The sequence below is a fragment of the Otolemur garnettii genome, unplaced genomic scaffold, assembly GCF_000181295.1.
Source record: "Otolemur garnettii isolate 467f Iridium unplaced genomic scaffold, OtoGar3 scaffold00110, whole genome shotgun sequence".
Classification (NCBI taxonomy): Eukaryota; Metazoa; Chordata; class Mammalia; order Primates; family Galagidae; genus Otolemur; species Otolemur garnettii.
Window position 1 is genome coordinate 3,940,368 of NW_003852505.1, and position 16,167 is coordinate 3,956,534.

General features: G+C 36.9%; 2 protein-coding genes and 1 non-coding gene across 4 annotated transcripts in view; 1 reads left to right on the forward strand and 2 right to left on the reverse strand.

Annotated features, from left to right (window-relative positions):
• Positions 1 to 973, forward strand: part of MCTS1 (MCTS1, re-initiation and release factor) — a 12,242-nt gene extending 11,269 nt beyond the window's left edge. For both annotated transcript variants that reach the window (XM_012809653.2, XM_023517402.1), the window contains one exon: positions 753 to 973. In XM_012809653.2, coding sequence (XP_012665107.1) covers positions 753 to 831 — 79 coding nt within the window. In that variant the 3' untranslated portion in view covers positions 832 to 973. The remainder of the gene's footprint in view (positions 1 to 752) is intronic.
• Positions 974 to 8,853: 7,880 nt separating this feature from the next.
• On the reverse strand, positions 8,854 to 8,957 carry LOC111727531. Its single transcript, XR_002775065.1, has one exon. It is a non-coding gene; the product is annotated as a U6 spliceosomal RNA (small nuclear RNA).
• Positions 8,958 to 13,114: 4,157 nt separating this feature from the next.
• C1GALT1C1 (C1GALT1 specific chaperone 1) overlaps positions 13,115 to 16,167 on the reverse strand; it is a 5,629-nt gene continuing 2,576 nt past the window's right edge. Inside the window, exon 2 of the mRNA XM_003797019.2 lies at positions 13,115 to 14,575. Coding sequence (XP_003797067.1) covers positions 13,614 to 14,575 — 962 coding nt within the window. The 3' untranslated portion in view covers positions 13,115 to 13,613. The remainder of the gene's footprint in view (positions 14,576 to 16,167) is intronic.

Below are 16,167 nucleotides of genomic sequence, written 5' to 3' on the forward strand. Positions count from 1 at the left end.
CCACCTTAGGTGTACGTGGCTGGCGCCCTAGCCGGTTGAGCCACAGGCGCTGAGCCCAAAATTTTTTCTTAATACGATCAACTGTGTTCAAATACCCTTGCTTGTCTATTTTTTTTTTAACTGTTGATTTGCTTAACTTAAGCACTGGACAAGTTTCATACATTATATTTGGTTGTTTATTTAAATCTTCCTTAATTTATAAGTTCTCTTTTTTTCCCTTTTAAGTTTACTATGTTAGAAATTTAATTGTTTGGTAAAGTTTCTACACATAGTATAGATTTTGTTGATTATATCATTGTGAAGTTATTTACCTTGTTTTTATGCCTCTTGCATATCCTATAATCAAAAAGGCTTGATCAGATTTGGGTTTCTTTCTTTCTTTTTTTTAGTGCCTTCTTTGAGTAGAATCATGCCTAACAGATGCTTAGAACTTCCAGATTTGGGTCCCCATTTATTCTTCAAAGACTATATATCTCCTATCTTAAATGGAGTATGGGGACCATGGGCCTACTTTAGTAAGAACAGTAATCTATTGGAAGTTAAAAGACCAGTTATGAATTAATTTGGTGATAAAGGCCTTTCTTCCTAATAATCTTGCTATTTTTCTAGTGTATCATCCATCTTCATTTGGTTGTTTACCAATATATGACATGTGATTTTATTTTTCAGATGGATACAGACATTTACAAGATTGTGGTGACCTGTGTTACAGTTAGAAGTTGGTGAGAAAGGTGAGGGTGGATAGTAAAAAGAGAGAGAGATCGTTCCAGCTGTCTGTTCCAGCTGGACCTCCCAGGATATAACATAGGTGAATGTAGATCCAGGGTCTGATCCTCAGATTGAGAAACCATTCCCACTGACAAAACTCTTAAGACTTAATGATTCCCCAGTTAGAATGTAAATGTATTAATTTATTGTAGTAAGTCTACCTAGGGTAAACAATGTGTAAATAGGAAGTTTCTTGATGAACATGGATAAGAACAAAGGAAGGTTGGGGTACTTGGGGTACTCTTTCATTTGGGTTGGTATAAGGCTTGGAGAATTTTTTCTGCTTCATCTTTAATTAGAATGCTTATCTTTGCCAAAATCTTGTCTCTTTTTCCTAGCCTGTAGAGGTGCCCTGATATTTTACTTCCTATATCCTTTTAAAGTTCCATGTAGTTTTCCTTGTCATGCCAGTTTTATTCTACTACTTGCCATATTGTTATATTATTTGTTCATGGTAGATAAAAGTGTAGTCTTATTGGAATATATTTATAAATCGTCTCTCAAGGGAGGTTTCTCATTTCTCAGATAGTCTCATTTTATACTGACTTATTGGCTCCAAATTCAGATGTCTCTTCATTTGGGAGAGGAGGCAACCCTATCTGAGGATTATAACTCCATATGTTCTTTTTTTTTTTAATCTTTTTATTTTTTTGAGACAGAGCCTCAAGCTGTCCCCCTGGGTAGAGTGCCGTGGCCTCACAGCTCACAGCAACCTCCAACTCCTGGGCTCAAGCAAGTCTCCCACCTCCACCTCCCAAGTAGCTGGGACCACAGGTGCCCGCCACAATGCCCAGCTATTTTTTGGTTGCAGCCATCGTTGTTTGGCGGGCCCTGGCTGGATTCGAACCCGCCGCCTTAGGTGTATGTGGCTGGTGCCTTAGCCACCTGAGCCACAGGCGCCGAGCCACTCCATATGTTCTTACAAAAAGAATATACAAGTCATTTATGTCAAAACCAAACTTTGAACCTTTATTTTTGGTGCTAAGGTAATGTTAATTGACCAAGATTGCCTATGGAGTGTTAGCAGTGAACAACAAAGCACACACAAACACACATTAGAGAAGTTAAACTTCTAGCTGCCTGGTTTCTGAAATAGTTTATCCTTTTATCTAACTACTGTTACAGTGGGCATAGGCTACGCTTTTAAAATTTTCAACATCAACATCTGTGCTTGTTTTTCTACTATACTGAGGTACACTGTGTTGCCTTGGTGATATGGACTAAATACATATGTTCCCTGCTTCCCCTGGGTCTGAGGCCTCAGATTATCAGTGTTAATCAGGATTTTCACTCTATGTGTGTGTGCCTTGTCATTTTCTAAACATTAAGTCCTGCGTGGAAGCCAATTCAAAGAAGTTAAACTAGCAGATGTATCAGTCTCTTTAGGCATTATGCTTGAAGGAAATGTTTAGTTTACCTATATTCCTGAAAGCTGAATACAGGGAAGGCCTGTTTTCTCTCAAGCAAGGTATCTCTAGTTAATTCAAAATTAATTTTGTACCAAACCAACTTATAGTCTAGCCATTTCTGTGTTTCTGATTCTTACTCAGCTGAAGTCAGTTCAGCTCAGTATTTATTAAATATCTACTAGGTTTTAGGTAATATGGCACAAAGAGGATTAATACATAAAGCAGTCCTTACCCATAAGGAGTTTCTAGTCTAGTGAGTAAAGAAAATTTACATTTTTTAAAAATCTGGGTAATGGTAACAGCCCAATACTAATTTATAAAGCCAGTAGGAATTTGCTAATACTTTTCCAGTTTCAGTTGTCAAAATTTGTAAATTACATGTGAACCAAATATAAAAATAGTACTTATATTGTATCCAATGTGAAGTTAAAAGAAAATCCAGTGGGCGGCACCTGTGGCTCAGTGAGTAGGGTGCCAGCCCCATATACCAAGGGTGGTGAGTTCAAACCCAGTCCCAGCCAAACTGCAACAACAACAAAAAAAAATAGCTGGGCGTTGTGGCAGGCACCTATGGTTCCAGCTACTCGGGAGGCTGAGGCAAGAGAATCACCTAAACCCAGGTTGCTGTGAGCTGTGACTCCCTGGCACTCTACCAAGGGTGACAAAGTGAGACTCTGTCTCTAAAAAAAAAAAAAAAAAAAAGAAAGAAAATCCAAATGTCTTGGAGTGGCAACAATTCAGTGTTCCAATCCATATGGTTGTCCTGTTGTCCAGTCAGTAGCATAAAGTCCTGGCCAATCCTCTAATAGCAGACTCTCTGTTACAGTGGTTTGGTGGTGTTCTGTTGGTTGTTACATTTTTCCTTTTTCTTTCTTTTCATTTCTTTCTTTCTTTCTTTCTTTCTTTTTTTTTTTTTTTGTGTGCATGTGTGTGTTCTGGACCCCAAACAAAAACAGCTGGATTTATCCCATGGTAGTCATGAATATTTCCAGTTTGAAAGATTTGATATTCCCCTAACAGTAGGTCATGTGGCATTTGTCAAACAATGATTATATCCAGCTAAATTCCCCCTCTATACAAATCAGTAATTGAGGATACAATAGTTCTTAGTATTTCAGAAGAAAATATAAGAATGGCAGTTAATTAAATTTGCAGAGGTATTTTATTATAACAAATATTTCATTTTTTTGTTCATGAGAATAATGTAGTAATTATCTAGTAATAGAAATATGAAATTAATGTATGCCCAAACAAAATGTGGTAAATATTTTAACTTTGTTTATCTAGGTTCCTTAATATTGAGAATATATCTCAAGGCTCTTCAAGAAACTCAAAATGATTCCAATTCCTAAAGGAATATCCACTAATTGTGATTTGTAGTGAAAGAAAAACAGTGAAAATGTATGCCCCCTATACCATTATAACCATCACTTCTGAGGTCTCAAGCAATGAGAAACTTAAAGTTATTCAATAACCTATAAAAATCAGGCCATTAAAATATATTTTGGAAGCTGTGCAGAACACTATTGTTTAATATATCGATCATAATTAAGGCAGTAAAAATTAGATGAAATATAATTGTACTCTTAATATCACAGTCTCATAGAAGCAGTTTCTTAAGAAATCATCCTGTCCCAACATGGAGACTGTGATGCATGTAAATGTATTATACTTTTTTATACCTATATGTATTTATACTTTGTATGTATACTTTTATTATATTTTTATAGCAGGTAAAAGAATGAGTAGATATTTTCAATTATAATATCAATTTGGTGAATATTATATTAAAACCCCTTAAGTGTTAGTAAAAGACCCCAACACCATCAAATCAGGAATGATTGAAAGCCAGTTTTTAAATTAATGTTGAGACTTTTAGACAGGATGGTTTGTCTCTAAAAGGTTGGTCTTTTAGAGAATTTAATTTACACATGGAAAGAGATAGTGGTGATGATTCAATATAATTTCTCCTAATAATACTGTGTTCATTAAGAACAGGTCATGGGAAGGGAAAACTAATAAAAACATCCAGACTCATTAGTATAATTAATATTTGCCTCTTAGAGTGAAAACTCCAAATTTTATCCTGTGAGAAATAAAAGGTGAATTAAGGAAATAATTTCTACTTAAAATCTTAGTTGTTACTGAGAATTACATGCCTCACTATTAATGTCTAATTCTAATTAAGTCGATTGTTTTGGTAATGTTTGTGAAATAAAACAAAGTAATGTAAGTGAAAACTGATGTTTCAAATGACTGAAAGAACTTGGATTAGAGGGAGGTGGGAAAAAGTGTGTAAAAACATCAGAGGTAGTTAACCAAAGATCGAACTTGTAGTCATCAATCTTATATGGAATATTATAAAACAATAGATGGTGATGGCCAAAATATAGCAGATATCTTAATATACAGGGGCCGTCTGGAAACTATTCAGCTATGTGTAAAACAGATACATACATGGCTGGATACTTAAGAGACAGGCCTTGTATATGAAATTGGTTTATCTTTTAGGCAAAAACAGAAAGCAAACAATCAAATTTATCAACCCATTCGCACACTCAAAATAAACTAGATTTCCATATTGTAAATGTTATTCTTGCTTTATTCCCCAATTTTAAAATACTTTAACTTTAGCCAATATGTAACTATAGGGGACGTGCAGGGCATAATAAATTGCTTCACTCCCTTCAAGTTCATTGTAAGATTCTCAGAACTCTACTACATAGATTTTAAAGATAAAAATACTTACCTTTTTCTTTCTAATTTTAACTTTTATCACAGTCTTGATTGTCAATGATAACTATTATCTTTCATTTAATCACATATGTGAAATAACCAATTTCTTCTAATTTTCACAAGCATGTGAACGAAAGATGGGGTTTTAAGGAATAAAACATTTGTCCTAACTAAGCACTTGCTTGGGGAAAGTGCTGTTTCTCCAGACACATGTCTTGAAAACGAATCAAATTCAGTTCCCTTTTTGCCTTGTGAGAATTCCATATTGGGAAGACTGCCAAGATTGGGCAACCCATTATCATTCTTACTAACTTCTGTTTCAAAAGGGGATGCTTTCTGTCTTTGTCCCCAAATTCTGGGGTTCTCCTTTTATTCTGATATATAAATGAAGCCCTGAGGCTTGGAAACTTGCCAACCAGTAAGTTCACCAAAGTAAGATGATTTTGTGATGAAACTGCATGTTAGTTTGATCCTGTCTATTAATAGTCCTTGAGTAAGCTTAAAGTTGAGAGAACTTTTAAAAGCAGTATGTACATTTAATTTTGCTTCCCTCGTTGGAGCTCAAAATGTCTGTTCCAGCATACTGTTTTTTTTTTTTTTTTTTTTAAGAGATAGAGTCTCACTTTGTCACCGTCGGTAGACTGCCATGGTGTCACAGCTCACAGCAACCTCCAGTGCTTGGGCTCAGGTGATCCTCCTGCCTCAGCCTCCCAAGTAGCTAGGACTATTGGCGCTTGCCACAATGCCCAGTTACTTTTTGTTGCAGTTTGGCTGAGGCTGGATTTGAACCTGCCACCCTCAGTATATGGGGCCGGTGCCCTTCCCACTGAGCCACAGGAGCTGCCCTCTGCATACTGTTTTAACAATTTTTCAGTTTCTAGTGATCTGAAAGATTTTGTATGCTCTTAATCTGGATACTTTTTTTCATCAGTTCTAATGCTGCTGCATTCAAAATTCATTTTTTTTTTTTTTTTGAGACAGAGCCTCAAGCTGTCACCCTGGGTAGAGTGCGGTGGCATCACAGCTCATAGCAACCCCCAGCTTCTGGGCTCAAGCGATTCTCCTGCCTCCACCTCCCAGGTAGCTGGGACTACAGGCGCCCACCACAATGCCTGGCTATTTTTGGTTGCAGCCGTCATTGTTGTTTGGCAGGCCTGGGCTGGATTCGAACCCATCAGCTCAGGTGTATGTGGCTGGTGCGTTAGCCACTTGAACCACAGGTGCTGAGCCCAAAATTCATTTTTTGAAGCCAAAATTCACTGTTCACATCTGGACTAGATTGGACAGGGTGAGGAGGTTGGGAGGAGAGTCCTTTCACCTTGTACGCTATGGACAGCTTTTTTAGACAGTAGACTTATCCAGGATTAGGAAAAGTATTTTTTTTAATGATTAAGTTCTTTTTAAAGTTTTCTTGTATAAGCATTTTAAATTTAAAAACGTTCAATTGAAATATATTTGAATATAGAGTAGAACAGCTTGATTTAGTGGAAAAACAGCATTCTCTAACACATCAAATTAGTATCTGTCTCCTAAACATCTTTCAGAAGGATCTGACTGGAGAATATTTTTCATTGGCATGGCTTTATTGTGTTTTAAAAATAGTAGGGGCTAAAATGTTATTAAAAACTTGGATGCTTACCCTGCACTTATATGTTGTGTTTCACAAGGTTAAAATTTTATATTTTATAAAATGTCTGAAAAGGAGTCTACAAAATAATTCTTTCTTGTTTCCAAATACAGAGGTCTGAGAGAAGGCATATGGCCCTGTTAGCTTCTGGTTGTTAAAAAGAATTCTCTCTCAAGTACCCAGTGTCCAGATACATTTACTGGGATACAGGAATCTCATTTACACAACAGCTTTTGCTGATAAAAAGAGAAACCTCTTGATTAAAGTGTGGGGAGATAGAAGTCATACCAATTTGGGCAATTCTACCCCCCCAAATGTCTAATTTGCTGTGAAAGGGGAGCATGTTAAAACTAATGTTCTTAAAAGCAACTTATGAATTTCTCCTTAAAAATTTTATAAAACTGTTTTAGGAAAAGCTGTTTTATTGCATGGCACAGATTAAATGTACAGATGTTATCTTGAAAACTATTAAGGAATTCCCTTGTGAATTTGAATATTCAATACCAACTATTATTCATATCAATATTTTAATATTTTACCATAATAAATACAAAGGAAGGATAAATAATATTTAGCTGTTTAGAGTCCTAGTTAAACTTGTTCATATGAATAAGAGGTAAAGGGAAATAACATTCTTAAATGCCTACTACGTGTACTAACTATACGTAAGTATCTTGCCCAATCTTTATTTTTTTTTACAATGACTTAATGAGGCAGATTTTAATTCTCATTTTACAAATGAGGAAACAAAGGCTCAGAGAGGTGGTATAACTTTCCTGAAGATAGATAGCTAATAAATGGCAGAATTGGAATTTGAAAAAAAAATAATTGGAATTTGATCTAAGTCTGGCTCACTGCTAAGTCTGTTTTGCAGAAGACTCTCCTCTTATATTTTATAAACTGCTAATCTGCCTACATTTGAATTATATTTATGGGTTATTGGAGAGAGGTATAAGTTGGCAAGCCTCTATGGGAAAAATGTGGATATAATTTGAATGAGATGAGTGGGATGCTTTCATGGTGTCTTATTTGTATTGCTGAGGAAATGTTTTTGTTTCCCTCTTCAGCAACAGAGCATAAAGTAGGAGGATGTTTTGAATTGAAGTCAGTGGGATCTGAACTTTTTCTATTATTAGTTATCTTCAAGCCAGGTCATTTGTGACCATTTAAAGGTTGTGTTATTTAAAAGCCTTTGCTAGATCTCTAGGAAAGGATGTTAAGAAGGAGGATTATTAAGGAGCATGGCAATAAGGATGTAGAGTATAATGAGCTAAATGAGGATTAGCAGGTTGCTATGAGATGGGGAAAGGATTAGTGAATATTAAAATCAATGATAGGAGCAGTTTTGATTCAGTTATAATTTAAGAGGAAAAGTTGAGGGGCCTAATCTATATTTTGCTCCAGATCCAATTATTTAATTTTGAGCAGGAAGATGCAGTGATTGAATTCATGCATGGAGATGGTCTGGGGATTACTAAAAGGTTGCAGTTACCATTGCAAGAAAATTAGAAAAATAAATACAACTTTTAGAAGAAACTTTAAGTTTTTTGTACTTTACATTTAACCCTGGGAGTCTTATACTTCTAGAATTGCTTAGACTTGTGCTGTCAAAATATGGTAGCCACTAGCCATTCATATGTGGCTACTGAGCACTTGAAATGTGACTAGCCTGATTTGAAATCTATAACTGTAAAATACATCCTAGATTTCAAAGACTTAATAGAAAACCATGTAAAGTATTTTTTCTGTTGATTACATGTTGAAATGACAATATTTTGGATATATATGGGTTAAATAAACTACATTACCAAAAGTAATTTCACCTGTGTCTTTACTTTTTCAACACAGCTACTGGAAACTTTAAAATTATGCATGAGGCTCACATTATATTTCTTTTGGATGGCACTGGATGGGCTGGAGAATAGGTCGTATTCCCTGAAGCTTTCTTTTAGAGGCAGTGCTTTACAGTGGTAAATATGGAAAAGAAGATTCTCAGTGCCAGTATTCAGTCTTCCATCAAGGCAGGTACAGTTTTTCCCTCTTCCCCTCAGATGGTATTGTGGTGGTATTTTGACGATTATAACATTCCCATTTGTTCAGCACTTTGGGTACATAGGTAAATGTGTCAGTCACTCAATCAAAGCACTTTTTTTCCTCATAGAAGTCTAATACATAAAGGGTAGTTATTCTTTCTTTCTATGTCTTAAGATCTGAGTGTCTTTTTTCTTTTATTTCAGATTAATATAAGGGTATGTGTGATTAAGTTACATTGCCTGTGTTAGGAAAAGTCTGGGTTGCATTTGAATCTTTTCTTTAAAACTATGTTTTTTCACTAATTTTCATGTTATCCTTGTACAGGGCCCATGCTAATCTCTGCATCATCACAATTTTAATGTATGTGCTGCTGAAGTGAGCACTAAAATCTGAGTCTTACTTTTAAGTCATGCTCTTTCTGGCAGGGCTATTGCAAAATTGCCAATACAACGGCATAGCCAATTTGGCTATTTTTGCTTGGTATCAGTGAAAAATATGCCAGAAATGCAAATTAATGTGGGTTAAAAGAAATAGCATTTATCAAATTTAGGAATTTAAGACAAAAGGACTGCTATAGTCTAATAATAAATTATGGCTTGTCTATTGCTTATGCAAAACTTATGTAAAATGATTGACTCCCTATAATGAATCATGAGTTTGGGCTCTTTTCGCTTTCTACAAACCGCCAGGCCTAGTGTTAACTTCATAGATACTCAATTTATAGGGTGTCCCAAAGTTTGCCCATAAAGACACCATACATAGAGAAAATGGGAAATTTTAGCTAAATGTACCTTTATTTACAAAATACTTAGAAAACATTTTCTACATATTGGCCATCTCTTTCTAAAATTTTATATTTCGTAAATGAAGGTACATTTAGCTACATTTCCCATTTTCCCTATGTATGGTGACTTTATGGGCAATATTTACTGCACCTTGTATATGAGAAAAATTACAGCATATAGACCCCACACTAATAAAAGTGGGTTTTTATTTTGTTGTGGTAGAGACCCTAGGTATATACTGTCATTTTCATATTTTCCAAACAAGTCATTTTCCTCATACTTTCAGTGCTCTGTAGTATTCTATCTTTGATGATATTAGAATTGAGTATGGTTAATTACATTTGGAGGGAATCTTTTTTAAGGGGAGGAGTTGGTAAACATTTCTGAATTTTCTTTGAATGCCAAATGAAAGCTAATTTCTCTAAACATACGCTTTTCAAGTAACCACACAGGCATGCACTGAATCCACTTGAGAAGTTAGCCTATATCAAAAGGAACACAATGTTCTTAACAATGAAACGAGCTGTATATCTAGACTCTGCATTCAGCAAATTTTCTAACAGAGGTGTTCCTTGCTTTATGGAAACCCAATAGTTTGTTTAAATGCATTATAAGAAAATCTGGGTATTATAAATCAAATTTAAAACATAAGCAATCTTAACTATATGCAAAAAATGCCAAATGGCCTAAATCTATATTTTGTTTAAGATTCAAACAAATCAATTTTTTTTTGAGACATGAGTCTCACTAAGTCACCCTCAGTAGAATGCTGTGGCATCTCAGCTGACAGCAACCTCAAACTCTTGGGCTTAAGTCTGTGGTTCTCAACCTTCCTATTGCCATGATGTATTTTCACTGTTACAAAGGTTTTGGGACCCACAGGTTGAGAACTGCTGGCTTAAGTGATTCTCTTGCCTCAGCCTCCCAAGTAGCTGGGACTATAGACGCCCACCACAACACCTGGCTTTTTTGTTGTTGTTGTTGCAGTTGTATAGCTGGCCTAGGTTGAGTTCAAACCCTCCACCCTCAGTGTATGTGGCTGGCACCCTACTCACTGAGCTATGGGTGCCGAGCCAAGATTCAATGGTTTTTTTTTTTTTTTTGGCTAAAAAACACATTTATTTCACACTTCTGTAGCTCAGAAGTCCACGTTTTACCTCATTGGGCTAAAGTCAAGGTGTGGGCAGGGCGGGAGCTCTGGAGAAGAATCCGTTTCTTTGCCTTTTTCCCATGTCTAGGGGCTGCCTGCTTTCCTGGGTGGAGTGTGAAGCTTCAAGATTCAATATTTTAATTTAGTGAAGGAAGATCCAGTGAGTGAACTCATGGAAGGAGATGGTCTGGAGCCTGTTAAAAGGGAGATTGCAGTTTCCACTGCATTTAAGACAACCAGAAAAATAAATGCAACTTTAGAAGAAGCTTCTCTCATTCACATCTCAGTTATATATGGGGTCTTATACTTCTAGAATTACCTTTAGACCTGTGCTATCCAAAATGTTAGCCACTAACTATATGTAAAGTACATTCATAACCATGATCAATTGCCATTAGACCTCCATTCTTTCCAACTCTGCTGAATAAGAGTGGGGTTAGGGTTATAGTTTTTGGGTATTGAATATATTATTTTTTAATGTAAAGCTAACATCAAATCTGTAACCATCACTTCAGTAGTACTATTTTCCATGTTACCAATTCAGATTTTATATATAATACTGGGTACAAATGAATTTAAAGAGATAGCATATTTAAGACAACATTTTATTAAAAAAAACCCTCATGTATAAAAATATTATCAAGAGCACCAATTTTCTTTTAAAAAGCAATGTTACCTTACTTAGCACTCATTAGCAAAACAATGAAGTGCATTCTCTGAAATTTACTGTGATATTTTGATACACTAAAGATAAAAGCAAGAAAAAAATTTTAACACTGGTATTGAGGGCAAGGTGGCACATATTATAAACTGTCATACTCAGATACTGTTCATCACTGTACTCACATGGAACACGAATTAATCTATAGTAATTGCATCTGATATCACATATTAGGGTGCTTAATAAAGGGGTTTAATTATTCTTCAAAATTAACAATACTTTGGGTGGGCGTGGTGGCTCATGCCTATAATCCCACCACTCTGGGAGGCTGAGGTGGGTGGATTGCCTGAGCTCACAGGTTCAAGACTAGCCTAAGCCAGAGACCCCATCTCTTAAAAAAAATAGCCGGATGTTGTGGCAGGAGCCTGCTGTCCCAGCTACTTGGGAGGCTGAGGCAAGAGGATCACTTGAGCCCAAGAGTTTGAGGTTACTGTGAGCTATGATGTCATAGCATTCTACTGAGGGTGACAAAGTGAGACTATCTGAAAAAAAAACAAAAAACTTCATCTTACCCAAAAACCCTAATGAGAAAAATCAGAGAAATTTTAAAGTGTTTTTATACACTACTTTGAGGATCAATAATTTCAAACCCAAGGCCCTCTTGAGGAAATTATCTTTTTGGTTAAAGCTGTAGGAGACCATTAACAATATGAGGCTAGTTAACAGGAAATATTGGTCTCTTAAAATGTCATGATCTCATATTCCACAGGGGCTTTTAGATCTGACTTAATACAGCATGTGCTGGCTAGATTATGGGACAAGCGAGCCCCAAGTATCCCACACATTTCTAAGTACAGGAGCTTTGCGTCCACCACTGGGCTAAGTTTCTGGATAGTCACTGAAGTTAGGCAAATGGATGGTAATCCAAGGTAGATAAGAGATTAGAGCTTCCACACCAAACACAGATATGGTATAATTATGAACATAGAAAAATGTCTCAAAATTTGAACAAGGAAACAGAAACCATGGCAGACTCAACTCAGCTAAGTGAAACTGTCAGATGTCCAAAATGAATTCTTCAAAGGAGATTTCTTTCTTTTCTTTCTTTCTTTCTTTTTTTTTTTTTTGAGGCAGAGTCTCATGTTGTCACCCTCGGTAAGAGTGCCATGGTGTCAGGTGACACCTGTGGCTCAGTGAGTAGGGTGCTGGCCCCATATACCAAGGGAGGCAGGTTCAAACCTGGCCATGGCCAAACTACAACCAAAAAAACAGCCCATTGTTGTGGCAGGTGCCTGTAGTCCCAGCTACTAGGGAGGCTGAGGCAAGAGAATCCCCTAAGCCCAAAAGCTAGAGGTCGCTGTGAGCTGTGACACCACAGCACTCTACCCAGGGCGACAAAGTGAGACTCTATCTCTTAAAAAAAAAAAAAAAAAAAGAGTGCTATAGTGTCATAGCTCACAGCAACCTCAAACTCTTGGGCTCAAGCAATCCTCTTGCCTCAGCCTCCTGAGTAGCTGGGACTACAGGCGCCCACCACAACACCCAGCTATTTTTGGAGACAAGTCTCCTTCTGGCTCAGGCTGGTCTTGGAACTCCTGAGCTCAGGCAAGTCACCCAGTTCCGCCTCCCAGAGTGCTAGGATTACAGGTGTTAGCCATTGTGCCCAGACTTCAAAGGAGATTTCTACAGATTTCATTAGCCTAGCAGGAGTACATAAATCTCCACTGATACATTTTTATCTAAGTTATAGCTGAACTTGATTAACTGGGAAAAAACAGTTAAATGATTAAATTCTTCATAGTCACCACTCCAACATCATTATCTGCATACTGACGTATAGAGAATTATACTAAAATTGTGTAAGCTAAGGAATGCCACAAAATTAGCTCCTGGGAACATTACTCAACCTTTGCAAGTCATTTTCACTTCTCTCAGGGATCAATATCAATGTTCATCCTAACATTTCCTTAATTGCTTGATTTTGTACTTCAAGAAAGCAAATCCATTGGCTCTTGGGGAAGTTAGACCATAAATCAACATTAGAAGTAAATACACAAAAAGTTTTACTTTAATCACAAATTCAATAACTTAGCTAAAAAGACAATAAATTTTCAACCTATCAGCAAAACTGTGCCATACAGATTTTAATGTTTATAATTTACCACATAAATACAATATTTATAAATATATACTTTATCTGCAAAATTATTATTCTTAAAACATTTCTCTCCCATGCATTTACAGTTTTCATGTGTTTTAAGAAAAAAACCACACCCCTTTAAAAATGTACTAAATTTTAGACAAACTTTAATATGATTATACTAATGCCACAAAATTAGAAAAAAAGAAAAGAAACATACAACTATATTGGATGTGTAGTCATTACTACAGATAATAACACATATCCTATAGGTTAATCATATACATACTCTTGTTCCACTTCTCAGTCATTGTCAGAACCATTTGGAGGTAAGAAAACCAATGCATCATTAAAAACATGCCCAAATGCCCTAAGACGGTATACCCCATACATCATCACGTGCATTTGATTAGGAGTTAGTCCATTAAAAGTAACAGCCATATCTGAACAACATCCTTCTACTACCTGGTTGGGGTGATTAGTCATTGCCTCTTTAATAAACAGACCAACAGATTTGGCATTAAATATATCCTTCCCATCAGCATCTTCTGCATTTTCTGCAAACACTCCAGCATATTTCAGGCAAACTGCTAGCTGCTTATCTTCAGGTATCTTCCAGATCATCCCTCCCTGTTCAGGACATTTTTCAGGGATATTGAGAAGGCTGTTAAGTCTTTTCATTGATTCTACACTTAAGACAATCCCTCCTTCTACACCCACATATTCAAGGTCTCCAGATTTTATGGTGTGGCCTAGATAGAAAGGCTGTGATGGATCCTTTTTTAACAAAAAATATTTTAGGTTTTCAATAATAGCAAATGTAGTAGGGCGTGCAAGAAAGAACCAATTGTATTGGTCTCTATATTTATCAAAGGCATACTTGTAAGCTTTTCTCATCATTAACCACATGTCATCTGTTTCCATATTAATTGACTCAAATACTTTAACATTTTCAGAACTGAAGAACTCTGCTTTGTCACAGTGTTTGGTCCAAGTCTCCTTTACCGCAGCCCAAAGACTCACATCTTTGGGTTTTACAAGGATAATACAGTATACTCGGAAGCTCTTACTGAGCTCCATGCGTTCATTCTCTGAAATTTTCAGGATATCTTCTTTGTTAGGAGCTTGTAGGTGATGATGCTCATGGTGATGCATTCTATTTCCATGACCAATCCTAACATGTCCTAGCATAGTGATCAAAGCACAGAAAATGCTTCCAAGCATCACACCCTTCAAAAATGAGTTGCTTTCAGAAAGCATTTTTCCTGTAAAGAAAAAAAAGACCCTTAAAATATGTAATAGAAAAAGATTAGCTAAGTTGATTCAGTATTTTTTTAAACATTTTTTATATTTATTTATTTTTTTATTTATTTATTTGGAGACAGAAGCCTCAAGCTGTCCCCCTGGGTAGAGCGCCGTGGCATCACAGCTCACAGCAACCTCCAACTCCTGGGCTCAAGCGAGTCCCTGCCTCAGCCTCCCGAGTAGCTGGGACCACAGGCGCCCGCCACAAAACCTGGCAATTTTTTGGTTGCAGCCGTCATTGTTATTTGGTGGGCCCCGGGCGGATTTGAACCCGCCACCTTGGGTGTATGTGGCTGGCGCCTTAGCCACTTGAGCCACAGGCACCAAGCCAGTATTTCTTATATACATTTTGCTTTTGATGCTACAAATAAAGTAAGCTGTATATGGTACCAAGGACTCAGATAATCTTTAGCTTTTAATAGTATCTGATTACTGTTTGGTATAAACTGGAACTTTGCAACCCTTTCTCTATGAAGAGTTTGCTGTGGAAAGGTTATTTTTACACTTCATCTATGGGGATTTAATTAACAAACTACTAAATCAAAGCATTAACCCTAGAAGCCAATGTTATACAGGTTGTCTGTCTATCATTCTCATTAAAGAGTTTTGTATCACTTGGCTTGGTGCTTGTGGCTCAAGCGGCTAAGGCGCCAGCCACATACACCTGAGATGGCGGATTCAAATCCAGCCTGGGCCTGCCAAACAACCAATACGTCTGCAACCCAAAAATAGCCAGGTGGGGCAGCACCTGTGGCTCAAAGGAGTACAGCGCTGGCCCCATATCACGGACGTGGCAGGTTCAAACCCAGCCCTGGCCAAAAACTGCCAAAAAAAAATTGAAAAATAGCCAGGCATTGTGGTGGCTGTCTGTAGTCCCAGCTACTTGGGAGGTGGAGGCAGGAGAATTGCTTGAGCCCAGGAGTTGGAGGTTGCTGTGAGCTGTGATGCCAAAGCACTCTACCCAGGGCAATAGCTTGAGGCTCTGTCTCAAAAAAAAAAAAAAAAGAATTTTGTATCACAAAATTAATGTTATTTTATGTGACCATACTAGTCATATTTAAATACCTCTGCAGATAATAAATGGAGTTTTGCACCAAAATATTAAATCGAACAGATAAAACCATCTATAATTGGCAAATCACCAATGGTATCAGGGCTGACATTTCTGTTCTCAACAGTGGTTTATTTAACTGAGGGCTGCTATCCATGGGTGTTTGGAGAATATCTAAATCAAGTTTCTTGAGACTGATATCCTACATATAAATATTTCCCTTTCATTCTTTTTTTTTACTTTGAGACAGAGTCTCAAGCTGTTGCCCTGAGTAGAGTGCCATGGCGTCACTCTTACAACAACCTCAAACTCTTGAGCTTAAGCGATCCTCTTGCCTCAGCCTTCCAAGTAGCTGGGACTACAGGCGCCTGCCACAATGCCTGGCTATTTTTGGTTATAGTTGTCATTGTTGTTTGGTGGGCTTGGATTGGATTTGAACCTACCAGCTCCGGTGTATGTGGCTAGTGCCTTAGCTGCTTGAACTATAGGCACCACCCACTT